This window comes from Cyprinus carpio, chromosome B20 (assembly GCF_018340385.1).
Source record: "Cyprinus carpio isolate SPL01 chromosome B20, ASM1834038v1, whole genome shotgun sequence".
NCBI classification, from domain to species: domain Eukaryota; kingdom Metazoa; phylum Chordata; class Actinopteri; order Cypriniformes; family Cyprinidae; genus Cyprinus; species Cyprinus carpio.
In genome coordinates, this window is record NC_056616.1 from 9,261,611 (window position 1) to 9,282,746 (window position 21,136).

General features: G+C 37.3%; 1 protein-coding gene across 3 annotated transcripts; it reads right to left on the reverse strand.

The window, feature by feature from the left end:
* Positions 1-3,477: 3,477 nt before the first annotated feature.
* On the reverse strand, positions 3,478-16,024 carry vamp4 (vesicle-associated membrane protein 4). 3 transcript variants are annotated; one of them, XM_042746699.1, is made up of 9 exons: positions 15,868-16,023; positions 13,338-13,469; positions 11,872-11,973; positions 9,447-9,493; positions 9,256-9,306; positions 5,989-6,089; positions 3,952-4,031; positions 3,723-3,774; positions 3,478-3,622 (listed from the first exon to the last, which is right to left on the reverse strand). In XM_042746699.1, exons 2-9 carry the CDS (start codon positions 13,338-13,340, stop codon positions 3,597-3,599), a joined length of 462 nt encoding a protein of 153 aa, XP_042602633.1. In that variant the 5' UTR covers positions 13,341-13,469; positions 15,868-16,023; the 3' UTR covers positions 3,478-3,596. The 3 variants fall into 3 exon arrangements, with proteins under 3 accessions (XP_042602633.1, XP_042602634.1, XP_042602635.1); XM_042746700.1 differs by lacking the exon at positions 15,868-16,023 and adding an exon at positions 15,123-15,150; XM_042746701.1 differs by lacking the exon at positions 13,338-13,469 and having other exon boundaries at positions 15,868-16,024.
* Between the last annotated feature and the right edge of the window lie 5,112 nt (positions 16,025-21,136).

Here is a 21,136-nt window from a genome sequence, read left to right on the forward strand (position 1 = left end):
TGCATGAGGTCTTAAAATCAACACCACTTGGATTTTGTTATATAATGTTATGAGATCAGTCTTAAGTGGGAATGCAAGTATTAACGTCATTTTTGTTTTCAACACCTTTGCTTGCAACCTTCTGGCCATTCTTCAGGACCACCATCAGAGTTCTCAGCTTTCACCTTGCAGGCTTCATTTCATCTATTACCACATCAGATTTATGGGAGATTGCAGAAAACAGACATTTACCAGAAACACTGTGTATTTACAAGACCATGCTTGAAAATCATGTCCAACTAAATCCTTCATGTCAAATGCTCAATCTATGGCAGTAACTGGAGTTGCTGACTTTGAAGGATGGTGCAGAAACAAAGCTTACAATCCTTAAGTCAATGCAATTCTTTTACATTCTCTCCACCTATCCAGTCAACATCTGCAATCCCACTTATGTCTTTTACAAACTCCATACAAACATAGGATTCTGGATTTATGATATCTGTCTCAAAAGAGCACAAAACAGATCTTGTGGGCCTTTTGTTTCCGTGTATTGAAGAGATTTCCAGCAAGTTCAGAACTGTAGATCTTCAACAAATCTTCAATAGCATTTATTGACTGTGCATCTATACATACATCTCTCCATTCAAATGCATGTTCCAGTCTCGCAAAAGTCTGAAACAACATGCAAAAGGGACTGTAAAATGTCTGTTTTGTGTTTGTAAAGGATCAAAGCCTGTTTTGAGTAGGATGCACACACACAATTAAGACATCTTGCCTGAGGAGTGAACGGAAGAACCTTAGTTAGGTAACTAATTGCTGACATGAAGAGCATCTCTCATTGAAGACTGATTGGGGAATTTCCTGACACAAACCAGAACAACGTGACACTCAACAACATGCAAGTTAAATATTTCCATCCATACATACAGAAAACATTATGATATTATTAAATCAAATCATGCTTGTATTAGAATTACACATTTTACCCAGACTTAAGCAAGTTAGTCAGAAACCACCAACACCATGTAATCACATAGCTGATAGTGATGGTGATTTTTGCACCTGCAAACAGTACTCGCATTTCTCGGTAAAGCATAAAAAAATCTAGTTATTACTTCCACTGAACTTTTCCTTTCTGATACATTATGACTTCACTGGAAGTGATGAGCCACACAGGGATGGGGGATTATGGGAAAGCCTTGGATACTGGATGCTCATTGTTATTTCATCTACTTCTACAGTATTTTTTGCCTGTTTCTGTCCATTGGTCAGTACAGATGGGGTGAAGCTGTCTGCCATGAACACCTGGAAACCAGAGTGCATGACTGAGATGAGAAGAACAGACAAAGTTTTAAAAAATGCAGGAAAAGAGGGATAAAAGACTGCAAGAAAGTAATTCAGTGTGAGGAATGCAATGATACTTAAAGGGGAATGAAAACCGATCTAAAGGAGTAAAACTCAGGAGCTGGTGTTTGAATCAGAACTTTAATGGCTGATCGGGGAGTTCAACTTTAAAGAAGGAAATACAATACACCGTGCTATAAAAAGACTTTAATAATAAACCATAAATGTGAAACAAAAACTGTTTTTGCCTTGGTAAGTATAGTTCAGGTCAACAGTTAGGCTGTTATTATTTGGAGGTATATACAATGGGAATCATGAAATGTTCCATATACCCACTAAACATATTCTGAAGCATCAACTAAGTCATGAAAACAAGAGTTAAGGGCCCTTGTGTTCCCTCACTAAATTTTTATATTGGGTTCTCCTGAGAAACTTTGCGTTCGCTCGCAAAAATATTTGATCCTCTGAAATTTTGCATTCGCTCGCAAAACTTCCACGTTCACAGAGTTTCTTGGGGAAACTCTGGAAGCCCGTTTCTTCCAATGAATAAAAAAAGGTAATTTCAACTTTTTAACTCACAATTACGAGTTCACATCTAGTAATTCTGACTTTTTTTCTCAGAATTGCATGATACAAACTCAATTCTGACTTATCACAATTGTGAGTTAAGTCAGAATTGCAAGATATTAATTCAAAAAAAATTTCTCAGAATTTGACTTATTAGAATTGTATGATACAAACTCACAATTCTGACTTCTCAGAATTGTGAGATATAGACTCACAATTGCAAGATATAAACTAATTTTCTCAGAGTTTAACACTTTTCTCAGAATTCCGTGATGTAAACTAAAAGTCAAAATAGTGAGATAAAAAGTAGTCATTTCAGAGGCGGAAACAGGCTTCCATTGCAGATAGAGCACAAAAGCATGGAAATATAATTTTCCCTGCAATCTCAATTTTTTTTCTACTACTATGTCCACTCAGAGGCTCCATACCATTCACACACACTCCACTCAGAGGCTCCATACCATTCACACACACATAAAAAAAAAAAAAAAAAAAAAAAATAAAAAAAAAACTTTTCCAACGGTGATTGCACAACAGTTAAACACGTCTGTGTTTTAATGCGTTCTGTGTGAATAAGACCAAAGAAAATGTTCTGATAGGCAGTGTTTTGTCATTGTCGAGTCTTGCTTGATAAATGGCTTCTCACTGTAATCCTGTCAAATCATGCCTGAATTGAAGACACCTCAATTCCAACGCAATGAATCAGATCAGACAAGATGCCCTTTAAAATCGCTTTATTTTAAATGCGAGATTATTTCACAGTCTCCCAATGGAAAGCCAGTGCTGACTTGTTAAGGGAATAGATATTTACAAATAAATATAACAAAAAAAAAGGAATCAGTAAAATAATATGGATTAAACCAAGTGTACAGATGTGTTCAGGTCATCTTCAGCAAGTCATCCAAATAATCATCGCACACAACTATTACATTACTGAACTTTAACAAGCTGTTAAAATTACACCAGCGATCAGTGAAGATAACTACAATTTTTACATAAACCATTTTACAAGCATGATAAAGTTTATATATGATTATAAGAATTAACAGTTTTTATCAAAGTAAATTAATAATTTGTATTAAAATATGTAAGTTAAATTTGATGAGGTAATAGCAGCAAATATTAAGTAACATTATGCCCAATGTTTTCTCCATGTTAAAACTTACAGGAGTCATATAAACAGATGATGACATCACAGCCATGGTGCAGCGCAACATCATCAGGTTTCCTGTTTGGCCCCACCCACCTGAGAAGACAGTATTTGATAGTATTTGACCTACCTATGTTGAGAATGGATCCAGTTTAATTGTTATACATGGGTATCATGGTATAAGCAGGACGGCTCTAACGTCTAATTAACTATAACTATATACCACCACTACAATTTTTAATCCATGTTTCATTGCGTATAGTAATTCTTGAATTTACTGAATGCATATACAACAAAATAACCATTGTGTTTGTGCGCATACAAGAGATTGGTCTGCACCAGTGTTGTGCCTTCATTTTGAGAGCTTGATGTGTTGTTTTGAGATATTTTTTTGCCCTTGTTGTGTGTTTTTTTTTTGAGCTCTTTGTGTTTTGTCAAATACAGTGGGCAGCCCAACCCTATGCAGCGCCCCCTCTGGTACGGAGGAATGACAGCAGAAAGATGAGGGAGAGGAGGGAGGAAGAGTACATCATGCCTCTAACTTCCTGGCCAGAGACTAGCGATTCCGCAGGATCACAGGAACTGCAAAAAAAAAAAAAAAAAAAAAAAAAAAAAGGGATGCAAAATCAGGATATGGTTAAACTGTTGTAAGCATAAAGAAGTGTGTCTGGAGTGGACTTACTGATTATGACGAGGAGAAGGATGACAACCACCAATGCTATAATCATTTTGATCTGGGGATAGAAGAGAAAACCAAAGGCAAAAATTGTATAGTGTACAAAGCGACTAAAGGCACACCTTCAGGAAAATGATATATATTTAATGTGGAAAATGTTATAGTTTCTGAACCCAAAGAGTGTTTTTACACAACAACAACCTTATCAACTAAGACCATCAGGATGGAGGCTCACCTTCATGTCTCTCCACCACATCCTTCTGTGGAGCTGCTTGGCTCTACTGCTGAACGCTGATGCATTGTCCGATAGGCTTTCTGAAAGTCATTTGACAAAAGAGGATCAGTAATAAGGTTTACTTACATGCATGTTAATTATCATATAACTATATACACTCCTAAACAACTGTGATTGTTTTATATGGATTGTATTAATCTCTAGGAGATGCTTGTTGACTTTCATAATGCTGTTTTGGGATGTTAAGATCTTTGCAACATGTGGGACCAACTAAAACACGTCCAGCCTCATTAGTGCAAGAACAAGTATCAATAAAGTTGAGCTCATTCCAGCTGCCATTCAACAATACCGCAGAAGATGAATGTGTGTAGAGCCAGAAAGATACAAAGAACACAGGTGCAGATGATTTCTTTGCATTTAGCCTTAAAAATTCAAGAAAGAAGTCTTGTGGATAAGTCTTTAGGTTCTACTTTAGCACAAAGACAGTATTGTAGTCAACATATGGAAAACATTCCCCTTAGTGGGTGACAATGTCTTCCAGATGCCGCACTGTAAAGCTACTTGTTCTCTATTTGCAAACAATGTGTTGCAATTTCTCCAAGGAAGCCAAATTGCAGTAATTATAATAAACAAAGGAAATGTATTTGAGCTCCGAACAGTCCTGTTTTGATTTTTATACTGACATAACGTAACATAATGTAACATTTCTGTATCAACCATGTTGTAAATGTTCAGCAGCAAACACAGTTTTCTTTTTTTTTCAATTCGACGCCAGTCCAGTTTTATTTTAGTATAGTTTATATACTATTATAGGATTGATTTATATTTTAAATTTTTAAAAAAAAGATAATATTTTTATTAGCTTCATTTTTGTTTTAGTTTACACTTCAACTTATTTATATTTATACATTTCAGTTAGTCTTCATCTTTCATCTGACTTTTTCATCTGATGTTTATATTTAATTTTGACAGCATTCTTTAAATTAATGACAACGATTTTTAATAGCTGACACTTCATTCAACTGAATTGAATGCACTTGGGAACACTGAAACACTAAAATCAAACAACATTTAATATTATGTAATATTATGCTTGTATTAAGTTATTTGAGCACCCAAGCATCTTAAAACAGTCACACTGGCTTAACCAATGGAAACCAAAATTACTCTGAAGTGTGGAAATTACACACGTCACCTCTTTTATTTTCCTCTTTAAAATCAAATCAATGCAAAACTGCTCATACTTCACAACTCTGAACACAGAGGCTCCTGTTACATTAGCCTCACAATCATCATGCACGTCTCAGAAAGTGCTTTCATTTACAGATAAATACAAAAACAGAACCAGACATGTGGCTTTATCACAGGAACGCTGTGCTAGAACCTGCTTTAGTTCATTTCACTTAATGTTCTGAGACTAGTAACTAATCTCAGATCAGCTTGAAAACAAAACCATCTGCAAACGTCTTGTGCACACAGGTGGTTTATTTTTCACATCTGGGCCTAAAATGAGAAAAATTACCACACCGTCTTGTGGGACAAGGGACATATTACCCACTATCCTGCCCATATGTCCCAAAGCAGTTCGCAAATGGAATAACAGAAATGGGACCCGAATCACTCGAGGTTCAGGTATAATGAAATATGAAACTAACAGAAGGGTTTATTCATATGGCATTGGAATTCAAAACACTTTCCCACTGATCTCTGGGTCAAGTTTGGTCAAGAGTAGTGAGCTACTGGATATGATTGATTTGGAATAATAGTTTGTTTACACATGGCTTCCCAACCTATTCAAGCGTTGGCCATGAAATAAATAACATATGCTTTAAAATAATCAGAGGACGATTTGCAATACACAACTGAATTAAACTAAACTGCAATATTTGGGAAGCTAATATTTAAAATGGAACTTCCGAAGATCTGCTGTTCAAAATCTGTAATGTTTCATGAATCATTTCTGTCTCGATTCCTAAGAATCCAACCAAATCACAAAGTGCTTAAGGATTCATAGTGATCAGTCCATGTCTATCTTACCAGATTTATCCTGCAGCTCATCCAGCCGTTCCCCACGTTCGATCACTTTGGAGATGTTCTCCTGCATGACGTCAATGACCTCATCAACCTGAGATTGCACTCTGAAGGGCCATCGAGACAGAGAAGACAACATGAGAGGAACAGTCTGGTGTTTCCATTGATTCAGCAGAACATTTTTACAGCTTAGGAGCACATGTTTGAGTCTGTGATTCTAATATTTCTAATTCAGCAGAACATTTTTACAGCTTAGGAGCACATGTTTGAGTCTGTGATTCTAATATTTCTAAGAGAACTGCTAGTGATTACACATCCAGTTTGAACTATTTGATCTCATAGAAGTGACATGCAAAAGACGGACTAAATAGCTTGTGATGTATTTAGCTGTTCTCATACATCTGGCACAAGGGATGGCATGGCTTTGGGACGCAGGTTATCCTGTGAATGAACTGAGAACAGGATGTTTTGACTCTTGACTCTGTTCTTGGATACCAGCCTAGGACAACACACCATGATCTGCGCCAAACGACCAATCATGCAGAACCTCGCACATCTCTTGCACCTGGGAGGGTGCCTGCCATGTGTGGTTCACCTTCAACTTCAAAACCCCATGGATACAAATTAGGTAACCTCAAGAATCAAAGACTTCCATGGAAAGGCATAAAGAAAACATGGAAATTTCACTTTTCAAGGGTTCCCTACTAAATTCCATTGTTTTATGTGTTACTTTGCCGTGCAGTGCATGGTTACGTAAACCTGGCTGCTCACACTATACGAAGCTCTCCTGGGTTTCCCTTGGGAGAATTACTGCAGTATATTAGTATGTAACAAATTTCATGCAAATTTCGTGATAAAAGTTTGGGTAATGCTGATATTTTGGAGACTACGTATAGGTATTTTTGAATGTTGAGAGTTTTTGTTTACTTTTGCCTGCAAATATTATGTTGTGTCATAGAAACCCAGATGGTTACAGTGCTTCCCTTCTTTTCAGACAGGAGGTGTTTGTGGGTAGGTGTTTTCACAGATGTCATTATGAGGAGTTACATAAACTCTGCAAGAGACAACGGCATGGGCAGTGCCTGCGCAGTCAATAACTGTGATTTCCACAACACACTGCCAATTGGAAATGATCGGTCTCCACATTTCTGAACTGAGCCCATCCTAGTATTTGGAAATCCCTGATTGTTCGATTCTGAAAATAACCCCCTAACCCCAAAGATAACGATGCCTCAAACTGTGCAGCTTGTTAAAAGATATTGCCTAACAAAGGAATCAGACATAGCTTTCACCTGGCAGATGACAAAATGGTCTACAGATGCACACTGAAGGAAATGACCTGTGCTGTATCAGAAGAGCAGAAATTCATGGACACTTGGCAGTGGGCCCCTGTTTTTGTTGTAGTCAAGACCAACTCATTCACAGTTGAGTTCAAGACCATATTTACATGGCCTTGATCACAGTCCTCAAGGCCAAATCCAAGACCATATTTTTATAGACTTTCTTGGACTCAATCCTTTACTCGTGACGGTCTTGACACGGATGTCTTGCCATGGATTCTACCTTCTTCTGGTCTCGGTCTTGATTTGGACTCAACCCTCTTCTGGTCTCGGTCTTGACTCGGACTCAACCCTCTTCTGGTCTCGGTCTTGACTCGGACTCAACCCTCTACTGGTCTCAGTCTTGACATGGACTCGACCCTCTACTGGTGTCAGTCTCGACATGGACTCAACCTTCTTCTGGTCTCGGTCTCGACTCGGACTCAACCCTCTACTGGTCTCAGTCTTGACTCGGACTCAACCCTCTACTGATCTCAGTCTTGACTTGGACTCAACCCTCTACTGGTCTCAGTCTTGACTTGGACTCAACCCTCTACTGGTCTCAGTCTTGACATGGACTCAAACCTCTACTGGTCTCAGTCTTGACTTGGACTCAACCCTCTACTGGTCTCAGTCTTGACTTGGACTCAACCCTCTACTGGTGTCAGTCTTGACATGGATCAACCCTCTACTGGTGTCAGTCTTGACATGGACTCAACCCTCTACTGGTCTCAGTCTTGACTTGGACTCAACCCTCTTACTGGTCTCAGTCTTGACTTGGACTCAACCCTCTACTGATCTCAGTCTTGACTTGGACTCAACCCTCTACTGGTCTCAGTCTTGACATGGACTCAAACCTCTACTGGTCTCTGTCTTGACATGGATGTCTTGACCTGGACTTGACCCTCTTCTGGTCTCACTCTTGAGGCAAGACATTTTCGCACCGTGTAGTTTTAGGAACTTAGTTCTAGGAACTAGCCAGCACGGTGGTTCCTAGAGAACCAATTTCTCCCTCTGGCCTTTTTACTGGTTGCATTTACACCGGCAGCAGGAACTCTGAAGCGGCCATCAGCGACATCTTTATTCGCAGCATTTACAAACATGAACAACCGGTGAATGGAGAATGACGTGATCGGAGTTGTTTTTGTTGTGTGTCTTGGGTTTCGTGATAATAGAGAATTTACGTAGAATTTATGCGATTGAAAGAGAACGAAAATCTTGACTAAATCTCCTATGACAATACATATCATTGATGCTGAGAAAATAACAAAACGCTGCAGACAACAGGCAAATGCTGTTATCGCTGTTATCCATGTCCTTGGCATAAATATTTTAACACGGCTTTTTAATTTTTGTAGGCATTTGACCAATCAGTGTACACATACGTCACTGGTAGTTCCTATAGAACTGTTTAAGACACTATTCTGAAGTAAGAGCTCATTATTTCCTCCAAATGGAGTTCCGAGAACTAAAACCATTCCTAGTTCCCAGATCCTTCCTAAAAAGCAGGAACTACTGCCAATGCTTTTAGGAACTATGAAAACGTTCCTCTGGTGTGAAAGTACCTATGGACTAAACCCTCTACTGGTCTCAATCTTGACCTGGACTCAACCCTCTTCTGGTCTCGCTCTTGACTCGGACTCAACCCTCTACTCGTCTTAGTCTTGATTTGGACTCAACCATCTCTGGTCTTTGCCTTGACTCAAACTCCAATCTCAACTGCAACACTGACAACAGCTTTATGGATATATGTAGATTGTGATTTCTTTTGTTAAAAAGAAAAAAAAGGGTAAAGAGAAAACTACTGCTAAACAATTATTTACTGTTGATATAAATATTTCTAGTATATATTAAATAGGTAACTAAAATATCTGCTGCTAAAAATGAAGATGTTGGCAAAGCAAGTAAAAAATTGGGCCAGCTGAAAAAATTAGTCATACAAACTTGTACGTACTGTCTAATTTTGTCATTTTGGCCTCCAAATCTTGGTCCTGTTGGGCCTCTCCTGCAAAAAAAATAAAAAAAAATAAAAATTTATGTTAGTAACCAAACAAACTGTCATAAACATCTTTGCTGGGAAAATTGCTGCTTAAAGACCTGTTTATTTGTTAAATGCATGGATTATTATGCAAACTACAGACTCACAGGAAAAAGTCCTCCTCTTCATCCGAGTCTTCCTCTAGAAGGTTCCGCTGCAAGTTAAGAAGATGAGGGTGTCAGGGTGGTCAGAGCTGGTGCAGGCTGGGTTTAATCTAAAATTCCATCTGAACTGAGACCAGGTGTTTGACATAAGAGTGACCAGACTGAGACTCATAAGGATCTTATTGTGAAGTATAAAGTCGTGTGCCAGAAGTGAAGGACAACAGATCACTTTGAAGGGCACAATGTGGGCACAGCGTGTGACGCAGTATTCCTGGAACGGAATTCACCTGGAGATAAACCCGTTCAGAACACAAACTACTACAAGGAGACACTGTTGATGCACAAGAGATATGAACTTTATTTGGTCTGCATTTGTGCCATCTGATCTTTTGAGCAATGAATCACAGATGAGGAGGCATCTAGTTGTGCTTCAGTTAGTTTTGTTGTAACGTCCATTATTGATCACATTTAACAAATGCCTGACTAGATCATTTCAACATCTCGATGACTAATGTTATATAACTCTCCATAACTGCATCCAGACCTGTGACACTTTTCCATCTGGACAATTCCATGCTAATGTCAACCTTACCACAGAAAAATGAAGTGTTTAGCAAAAGAATAAAGAACGCTCAAATAAATTGAGCATTTTAATGAATTAAAAACCTATAAATTTAAAAGGAAATAATACAACTCCAACATCTGCTGGGTTTTAGGAAAATTCATATAAATGATTCAGTATAAAGGAAATGAGTTCCTGACTTCAGATTTCATGTTGTGACTGCAAGTAACTCTGCAACTGCTTATTTCCAATTGGCCCTTTACTAGGGAATATTTCAACACAAGAACCAGGTCTTTTCATGAGTCACGGTCAACAGTGTTACATAAACGGCACGTGGAAAGCCACATTCATCTTCACTCTATTACACATTCTAGTTCTCTCACAGTTTAAATGTGAGGCAAATTAGAAGAGACTTTTCTTTGGATGTGCTAATGTCTGAACCATCCAACAGTTTCTCCCAAACATACATCGGTCGGGAGTTGTACCCAAGTGAAATACACAAAGTTATCATATCCTGGCATTGACTTACAGGCTTTTGACTGTAAGGTCTGGCAGTGTTTTTAAATGGTTTTTAAACGACTCTCTAATACTGGCAGAAGATGGAGACGTTGAATGTTAATTATGAAATCGGTACTGACAGGATCATGGGAAGGGGACTGCTAGTTTATTACCCCCTGCCTGAGCTAATGCCTGTTACATTATGACATTAATCTTCACTTTCAAATAATCTTTCTGTTCTTTTCCATTCAGTGCTTGGTTTTGTTATTCAAATATAGATTTATTGTTAGTGGTGCTTACTATGGCAATTTGACTTTACCATTGAGAAGTTTTTAATAGAACTCTCACATGCTCACCAACTGCATTTATTTGATTAAAAAAACAGTAATGTTGTGAAATATTATTACAATTAAATGAAATGTTTTCTGTTTCAATGTCATCTAAAATGTAATTTATTCCTGTGATGCAAAGCTGAATTTTCAGCATCATTACTCCAGTCTTCAGTGTCACATGATCCTTCAGAAAGTTGTAATGCGTAATATTTTTTTACTTAAAACCTTAATACATTTTTGTAGGATTCTTTGATGAATAGACAGTTTAAAAGAACAGTATTTATTTTGAAATGGATGTTTTTTTTTTAATTAATATTATAAATGTATTTACTGTCACTTTTGATCAACTGAATGCATCCTTATTAAGTAGAAGTAGTAATTTCTTGAAAAAAAAAAACGGTTTTACCCAATGGACAGTAAAACAGCTTTTCATCTTAAAATGAAGGATAGAGAGACCCCACCATCATAAAAACCCTTGCATTGCAGAAGTGACTTAAGAAGGAGCCAAAACACTCTTTTTTCATTTAAAGGATCTAGTTTACATATTATGTCTGTTTACTTCTGCAAAATCCTGTTTATTTTAAATCCAGTTTCAGATTTTTGTGTGTATATATTTCTCTCCATCTGTTTAATTTATTTTCCACCTCAGCTTATACACTGCTATTATGACATGTAGTAACCGCTTGCTGTTAAGAACAAACTGCTCTCTGAAGGGTTGTACAACACAAAGTTGAAATGTGGTGTGTGATTGTTTGTAATAGCATGAACACTGGCGTTTTAGATGGGCTGTTATATAATTAATATATATTTTTTTTTTGGTGTTATTTTTTGTGGTATGGAGGAACTTGGGGATATGGCTGTTTACTCATACAACATAAACAGATCATGGAGCACAATGGGGTTGTAAAAGTGCAGAAATATGCAAGTCTGGCTCTATTCAGCTAAGAGCATCTTTAGACCTCTCATCTCCATGTTGTCATCACCTCCAGGTAATCTATATGGTAAGAACTGACTCACTGTTGCCTCAGTGACTTACCCGCTCACTGCGAACGGAGCCGGTGACCTCTTCATCATTCAGATGCCGTTTAAATTTAGGGGGCATGCTGGGGTCGAGCTGCTCCTCCCTCTCTGGCTCCCTCTGCAGGCAAACACAAGAAACACAGCAGTGATTGACTAGGTTTATAAATCTGGAGTCACTCCACTGACTCTTTCTTCACACATAATAAATTAATTTCATCCCAAATAATATTTTAGCCCATGTAATATAGTTCATTAGCTTAAAAGTAGGATAGGTTTGGTTGACCATAGCAATCTGGGAATTACTACAGAATTTGACTGTCACACATGTGCGTTTAGCAGCTAAGAGATCCAATCAGATTTTAGAGCTGGAACTATCTGTTCTTTATGTGTTAATTTAGACCAGACTGTGACTTAAGAGAAAGCTCAATTATAACAGCCATATATCTGAGCACCGGTCTGTTGGTCGGTTCATTAGACTGAACTCTGGGCCATAAAAGCTGCACTACTTTTAAGTAAATCCAGTCGTAATTCAGACTTGGGGAGAGACCACCCTGTAATATTTAACTTCTTTGGTCATGGAGATCAATCTAACCACACCGACTGAAATGTGCTGCTTGCAAACATCAAACAGAGCAGTTTAAGACAAGCTCCAGCAGCTGTTGTGAAAGTCATAACGTTCCTCAGTCTGTATTTGCTTGAAATTCACACAGCAGTTCATGTATGGTTAAACCATTTGGTCATTCTTTTACAAACCTGTTGCCTTTAGCTTTGAAGCCACAGCAGGTTTTCACCTTGAAACTACCAGACATATAAGCTCAAACCTTACCAGTGGAATTACAATGACAGGTCCTCATACAGACCTTCTGATTGACACTCTCACATTGATCATAAAGTCATTCTGAAATTGTAGCTTGCTAAATTCTATATTTACCCTATGTAATTTAAACAAAGCCATAATAAAAACAGCAATATTCAGTTAAATACTTATGTGGTGCGAAAAAGACTGTGCAGGGACTGTGCAGGAAAACTATAGAGCGGTGCAGTGATGACAGATTTTTGTAGGCCAACTCGAAATTAAGCATCACCCTGTTTCCATTGACAAAAAGCCGTTGGCCATTTTCCCCTGGCTTTTGATTCACTGGCATGTTACAAGGTGAGATAATGAAATTTTGTGTTGTTGTACTGAAAATGTTAATAGGTTGTAGTTAAATGTTGCATTTTCACTAGTTTTAGTGAGTTACACCACAACACTTGAGTGAGAAATATGTGATAAACTGTGCATTTATGGAAAAGATGTTCCTGTAAATAATAGATGATGTCCTGAACAGATGTGCCTCTATTAAAAAACAAACAAACATAAAACTCATTCATGAATTCTTGCTATTGTTAAGAAATATGATCTATTCTCTTCATTAACAGGCAAGCTGCTTCCTTCCTCCACCCGCTGGACAACACACTCAACCAAATCTCCATGTCTAGTACCATTGAGTCCACTGTCCTCTCTCTGAGACTGCTCTCTGCTTCTCTTGCTGGAAGAGCTGTCGGAAAAAGGCTTCTCCTTTATCCAGGAGCACGGCAGAGCTTTCCAGAAAGCAGGAGAGGGGGAAAGAGGGGCTGGGGACAGGGAACGGGAGGGAGGGAAGAGAAGGACACATGGGGTTTGAGAGAAAGCGCATGAAAAGGTAAACAAATAATGCCAAGACAGAGAGAGAATCTAACCATCATCCACTGAGACCACTCTGATATATTTAGTGTTTTAGTTTAAGTTTAGTGCTGTCAAATGATTAATCACAATTAATCGCATCCAAAATAAAAGTTTTCGTTGACATAATATATGTGTGTGTGTGCTGTGTATATTTATTATGTATATATAAATACACGCACATGCATGTATATATTTAAGAAAAATATGTTATGTTTACATAAGTGAAATTACAGATGCTCAATTAAAACATGGAAATGAACAGAATTTTTTTTTTTTTTTTTAAACTGCAACTGTGCAATGGTTGGACGGATGGCTGGACAGATGGACGGATGGACGGATGGATGGATGGATGGATGGATGGGTGGATGGATGGGTGGGTGGGTGGATGGATGGATGGATGGATGGATGGGTGGATGGATGGGTGGGTGGGTGGACATACGGATGGATGGATGGATGGAAGACCATTTTCAGGAGTATGAAACAGGGCTGGGACTGGGATGATTGTAAAGAAAACTGAAAGCAGAAATCTGGCCCTATTTTTTCCAGTACAAACCACCAAACCCACAATGAGCATTTTGATTGCAGAATGTTTACAGACTTCACAAGTGATCACACTGATTAAACCCTCACATGCATCACATTGTTAAAGGGGTCATATGATGCTGCTAAAAAGAACATTATTTTGTGTATTTGGTGTAATGAAATGTGTTTATGCGGTTTAAGGTTCAAAAATCACATTATTTTCGACATACTGTACATTATTGTTTCTCTTCTATGCCCCGCCTTCTGAAACGCATAATTTTTTTACAAAGCTCATCGGTCTGAAAAGCAAGGTGTGCTCTGATTGGCAAGCTATCCAGTGCGTTGTGATTGGCCGAATGCCTCAAGCGTGTGATGGAAATGTTACGCCCCTTAACATACTGTGATGCGTGTCCTGGTCAGAACACCGGCGCGACAAAACAAAAACAATAAAACCCATTATAAACGAGCCGTTTGCTGAATCCAGTGGGGACATAATTACTGATTATAATGACTTGTACTGTGTTTTTACATGTTGTGTTGCATCGCGCCATGTCTGCATTTGTGATCGGAGAAACGACAAGTACTACTCTACACTGCTCAAAACTCGCCTTTGAATCATCAGTGGCAAATCTTTTACATATACGTAACATACAAAACGTACATACAGACTGTGAGTCAGATCAGCCAGTATTGTAGTCTTCTCTGAAACAGGAAACAGTCCTCCATAAAACAGCGAGAATCAAAGTTACGCCTTCTTTCTTTGCGTGAACATTTGGGCGGCGTTATGCAAATCTTCCCACATCGTGACGTAGACATGTGGGGGCGTGTTTAAACGAGGCGTTTTAGGAGGGCATGGACAAGTGTTAAATTTTATTAAGGCTATCTTTTGGGGTTTGAGACTTTAGTCTTTGCAACTTTAGAGATCTCATCTATTCACAAACAGCTTGTAACACTCCAAAGAGAAAGGAAAAGTTGAAATTGCATCATATGACCCCCCTTTAAGGAACAGCTATAATGGACAGCTCACAAACAATACTAACAGGTTAGGCATCATTCCAGTGTTCTCTCCAGCACACACAGGTCAGGGAACGGCTGAAAGAAACACTGAGATCACTAACACATGACAGGACTTATCAGCAAACAAGATTAATCAAGGACTGTTTGAATATCCGAGTCTAAACCAATGACACTAACATAATCACTGAGAAGAGATGAAACAATGAAACTGAAACTGACAGACTCAACATTCACTCACTTATGAGAACAATATTAGACTGAAAAACAATATCATTACTTGTTTATACATTCATTCGTTAGAAATGCTAAAAGTTATCGGGCTATAACGTGTATATGGGCTTTAGAATGATGACATTTATTAATATTATTAAGCCAAGCAATTCTTAAATATACTAGTTTTCACTGAAGCACTCGACTGACTAACGTTACATATTAGCGATCATTTCTAATAAATCAGCTGATGTACCGGTCAGCACCTGCTAAACAGTGCCTCGTGCTAATCAAAACAACCACAGACACATTCTGACCCTTCAGGACGCTTAGAGATCGGAGCAAATGATAAGACATGGTTTGGGGGGAGTGAACAAGAATGAGATTGAATTTTAGTGTTTGTGTTTAGATTTGTGATGGAGTGGTGGAGATGATGTGGTGTAAGATGTGAACAACAAGCATTTGATTGATTAATGGTCTGGCTACACCACTGACCGCTACACAGGCACACAAACACACGCACACAGGCCTCAAGAGCCACGTCTCTGGCCAGTCTACCTCTGAGAGCTTGCTTTTGTCGATTCCCGCTCGGAAGAACCGCGTTTCTAGTCCCGCAGACCGTGTCCGATCCGATCCTGACGCGTCCTGAATGATGTCTCTCGCTCGGCTCTGAAGCGGAAGTCAGAACAGCTGGATACTGTTTCCTGCAGACACATCATCATTACCGTCATCACCGTCTTCATGTTCTATCATAAGATTAAAAAATCATCTAGTAAAAAAAAAAAAAAATAGAAAAATAAAAGAATAAACTAAACAAGACATAATGAAAAATGATTGACGTCTAATACAACAAATAATATAAAAATCATCACCACCATCGTTTACTGTAATAATTTTTTTTAAATTAAAATTCATCATAATTTAATCCATCAACAAATCGTCTTCTAATAATAATAAAAACAATAAAAACAAACTTATCTTCATCCAGTAAAATGGTAAAATATACAAAATGCATCATCATCACATTCATCATCATCATCACAAGCAGCCCAGCTGTATTCAGAGAGTGATTACTAATCTAATCTAGTGAGTCATTACAGATGACTAGAATGAGTTCTGAAGACAGGAAAGAGCTGCTGAAAATTCAGCTTTGCCATCACAGGAATAAATTACGTTATAACATTATAATAGATAGATAGATAGAGAGATAGATAGATAGATAGATAGATAGATAGATAGATAGATCACAAAATATGTTATATATACACTTAGGCTGTTTCTTTTTTGAAATTCTATGATTGACTGATTAAACAAACATTAAAAATAACCAAGGACTTGAGAAGATTTATGGAACGTTTGTAGCAATAAATTTAGATCATCCTGTCACATGAATAAGAAAAAAATGCAGAGTGATGCAGCTCTTTCGAGGAGAAATGGTTTTGTAAGCAGGCCCGGAATGTGTCCTGCGAGTTACAGGAGGTATGATCTGTAAAACAGGCAGCCTTGAGAAATGTTTCGCGTGGGGATAGAAGGTGCTTCGCGAAGTGAAAAAGACAAGGTGATGTGTCCCCTAAAAGGGTCTTGTCCAAGGTGCACACTTTTAGCACTTAATTCCCCTGTAAGGATGCATTTACAGACACAAAAGTGAAGTTTCTTTTGCATGTGCCTTTTGAGCACAAATCTGATCTGGGGTGCATTTCCCAAAACCATAGTTGCTAACCTGTTAGCAATTTAGTTGGTTGGCAATGGGAAATTGCTTGCAACCAACAAAGTTGCTAACTTAGTTAGCAACTATGGTTTTTGGAAACCCACCCCAGGTCTATTTCAGCCGGACAGCAGGTTGAGTGTGCAAAAATCTGTGTATATACTGACTCCCTAAGACTTTTGTCAATTGTTTCATTTTCAGATTCCTGTGAGACATTGAAGGATATGGAAAAATGATGAGAAATATCAGCACATAAACAGTGAGAGAGCCAAGGATGACTTTGAATATTCCACTCAGAATATTCCAAGTCTCTGGGCTCAAGATGTTTGCTATTCGAATCGAAACAGCAATATTTTTAACAAAAGAAAAAGGAACTGTACAGTAATCTATTTCTAAGAAATTGCAGGATATTTCTTAACCTTTCCTGTTTATAAAGACTCTTACTTTGCTGTGACCTTTGACCTTCAGGTTAATTTAATGTGCACGTTGGACACTTCAGTTCATAATTCAGGTGGGTTATAAAGCTGTGGTCTCATACTTTGGCTTTCTATTTGTCCGGTTTAACCTAACAGCTCTCCTTATGATGGAATGAACATGCTTAGAAACTAAAAGAAGCAATGGCTGGTTTTAATGTTGTGAATTTATAGTTTGTTACACCCAAGAAATATATGTAATATATATATATATACATACATTTATGAAGAATTTATTTTATTTGATTTGAATTGTAATTTAAATGAAATGTTTTTTTTTTTTTTGTTTTTAATGTTTATTCACTCAGTCAGAGTCCAGGGTTTGGTGCACGATAAAAAAACGGCTAAAATAAACTGCCCTGTCTTCTTGATGAGATGAGCAGACGTCCTGAGAGTAGGAGCAGGAGAGATACAGCCAGAGATGATTTAGTCAAGGCCTCTAGATGAACATTTGAGGATTTCATATGGGATGTATATGGAATGGTGGCAGGCTGGTTGATGGGATGGTGCTCAACGGAAATCCAGACTTGGTTAAAGGATTATAAACGTCAGGAGTGAATGGTGCAAGGCTGATGGATGAGTGGTAAAACCTGTGATAGATGAGTCCCAAAAGCACTTGGGCAGACCTCCATACTATCCTGTTTACATTTACATTTAGTCATTTAGCAGACACTTTTATCCAAAGCGACTTACAAATGAGGATGTTTATACACATCAAGGTTAATATTTTTAACTAAAAGGCAACATTTCTCATTTTACTTTAGCTTAAAAGAATAGATCAACCAAAAATCGACAGAAAATGTTCTCACCCTCCAATAAAATATGTAGATGAGTTGCAACAGATTTGGAAAAAATTAGCATTACATCGATTGCTCACCAGTGGATCCTCTGGAGTGAATGGGTGCCGTCAGAATGAGAGCTCTAACAGCTGATAAAAACATCACAATAATCCACACGACTCCATCAGAAAAGCTGCTTCCTCCAATGAAAAAGTCAATTTGCTGTTGTCCTCACAAATTAAAATCCACAGACATATTTGTTTAGAACTGTTTTAGACTGTGTGTGTGTGTGTGGTTGAATGTATCATGAATTCTTGAATATTAAATATTAACTTACTGACATTGGCAGAAAGTCTGAATGTATCATGAATTCTTGAATATTAAATAGATATAGTTTTCTTAATTTCGGTCGATACGATATAATCCGATATCGATATGAACACTATAAAAAAGCCTCGTAAAAACTGCCAAGACGCCCCACAACAGATGTCACAGTGTATAACATTTAGGAAAAATGAATTTGCCAAGTCTGACACCTCATTTAAAAACCATTTATATTTTTTGAAAAAAATGAAAAAAAAAAAAAACATTATTTTTTGTATTTTAGAAATACAAACAATAAATGTGCAATCACTGTCAAAAAACATTTCAGTCTCACCTAATTAAAATTAATATCTTTAACTTCAAAAACTATAGGCTAATATATACTACCAGTCAAAAGCTTTTGAACAGTAAGATTTTTGAATGGTTTGTTAAAGAATTCTCTCTGCCTCACCAAGCCGCATTTATTTGATCCAAAATAAAGCAAGAAAAGTAACATTTTGAAATATTTTTACTATTAAAATAACCGTTTTATATTTGGAAATATTTTAAAATGTAATTTATTCCTGTGATTTCAAAGCTATATTTTTAGCATCATTACTCTGATTACATGATCCTTCAGAAATCATTCTTATATCTGATTTGCTGCTCAAAAAAATTTGTTGCAGCTTGTAGAAAGGTTCCAATGAAAAAAGTGAATAGAAAGTTTAGAAGAATTTATTTGAAATATAAATTTTTTAACTGTATAAATGTCCTCACTTTTGATCAATTTAAAGCATCTCTGCAAATAAAAATTTCTATAATTTCTTTCCAAAAAAAGAAAGAAAGAACTGATGCTGACTCAAAGCTTTTGAAGGAATAGTGTAATCAAATCAAATGTAATCAAAATGTAATGTTACAAAAGCTTTGTTTCAGATAAATACTGATCTTTGGATCTTTCTATTCATCAAAGAATCCTGAAAAAAAAGTACTCAACTCTCTTAAAATATGATAATCAGCAAATCAGCATAATAGAATGATTTCTGAAGATCATGTCAAGACTGGAGTAATGATGCTGAAAATTCAGCTTTGATCACAGGAATAAACTACATTTTTAAAAGTAAACAGTTATTTTAAAAAGGTAAAAATATTTCAAAATTTAACTGTTTTTGCAGTCTTTGGATAAGATTGAAACAACTGTGCTTTAGTCAGTATATGAGTATGAAGAGTGCTCTTGAGTTGCTGCAGGGAAAAAAAAAACAGGCATGTTGCTGGAGCCGGGCTTAAATGCAAACTGATTGTCTGCCAGCAGGAGGCGCTGGTGAGAGTGGTAGACCCAGCGGTTTCTCCAGTAACGGCTATAAGCAAGGAGCTGCTGCTTATGAACGCTTCTTTATCAGATAAAATGAAAATGCCTTTGAAACTTTTCTGAAAAACAAGCGACGTGTTTTGATTTTGAAACGTGCAGTGTCAAATTTATTCAACAAAGTCAACACCACAAATAAATCAATGTATGGGAAACACTGGTATATAATATCGGAAATGTGTTTAAAAACCATATCACGTTTTGAAAAAAATTATATCGCGATACATATTGATAGGAATTATTGTCCAGCCCTAGCGTATATTAACTTACTGACATTGGCAGAATTGCATCAGTTGAGTTGGTCACACATCATGACTTTGATTTGGTTTTTGATTTTGAAATATTAATAAGGAGTGAAGCAGTTTTGTAAAAAAAATTTTTTAGGCCTATAATAAGAAAAAAAAATTACTTTTACTGAGGCTTTTTCCTTAATTATGAATGTCGTTGCATCATTATACTGAATGAAGTGAAAAAATACTTTACAACAATATTTGATATTACAAATATTATAACAATATTACAAATATTATTAATGAGTATTTCATCTTCCTAGTAATTGTCCAGGGTAATACACCTAATAATGTAGGGCCACACAGAGCTTTAAATCTTTGTCCAAGATGGTTTTCATGACATGAATCCCTGAGAGTGAGAAGGTCAAAACGTGCCCTGTTTTCTCTCTCTCCCTCCCTCCACAGTTTCCTTTACTCCCGGTGCAGTTGATCAATCTCAAACTGACCTTGACTGCAGAACAGACCTCAATCAAGCATCCATGTCTCCGGATGCATTAGTCATTGCTGTGCTGCTGAATGTGATGGAGCAGGAAGCATCAGTCTTTCCCAGTGAGGTGTTTATCTACTGTCATGAAGACTTTAAACACCATGACACAGGTCACACCTGCCATGTATCCTGAAGATTAGAGTTCACCAGAGGTCAAATTACTTCCGAATGGTGTCCACAGAGGATCTGCCATTTTACTTAGTATTACATGTGTTTTCAAGACCATAAGTGCAGCAAGATGAGTTTTAGTTTAGTGTTCTTTACAGTTAAAGGAATAGTTCACCAAAAAGGAAAATTTACTCCCCCTCGGTCGATTTAAGATTTAGATGACTTTGATTCTTCATCAGAACAGATCTAGAGAACTTTAGCATTACATAATTCGCTCACCAATGGATTCTCTGGAGTGAATGGGTGCCGTCAGAATGAG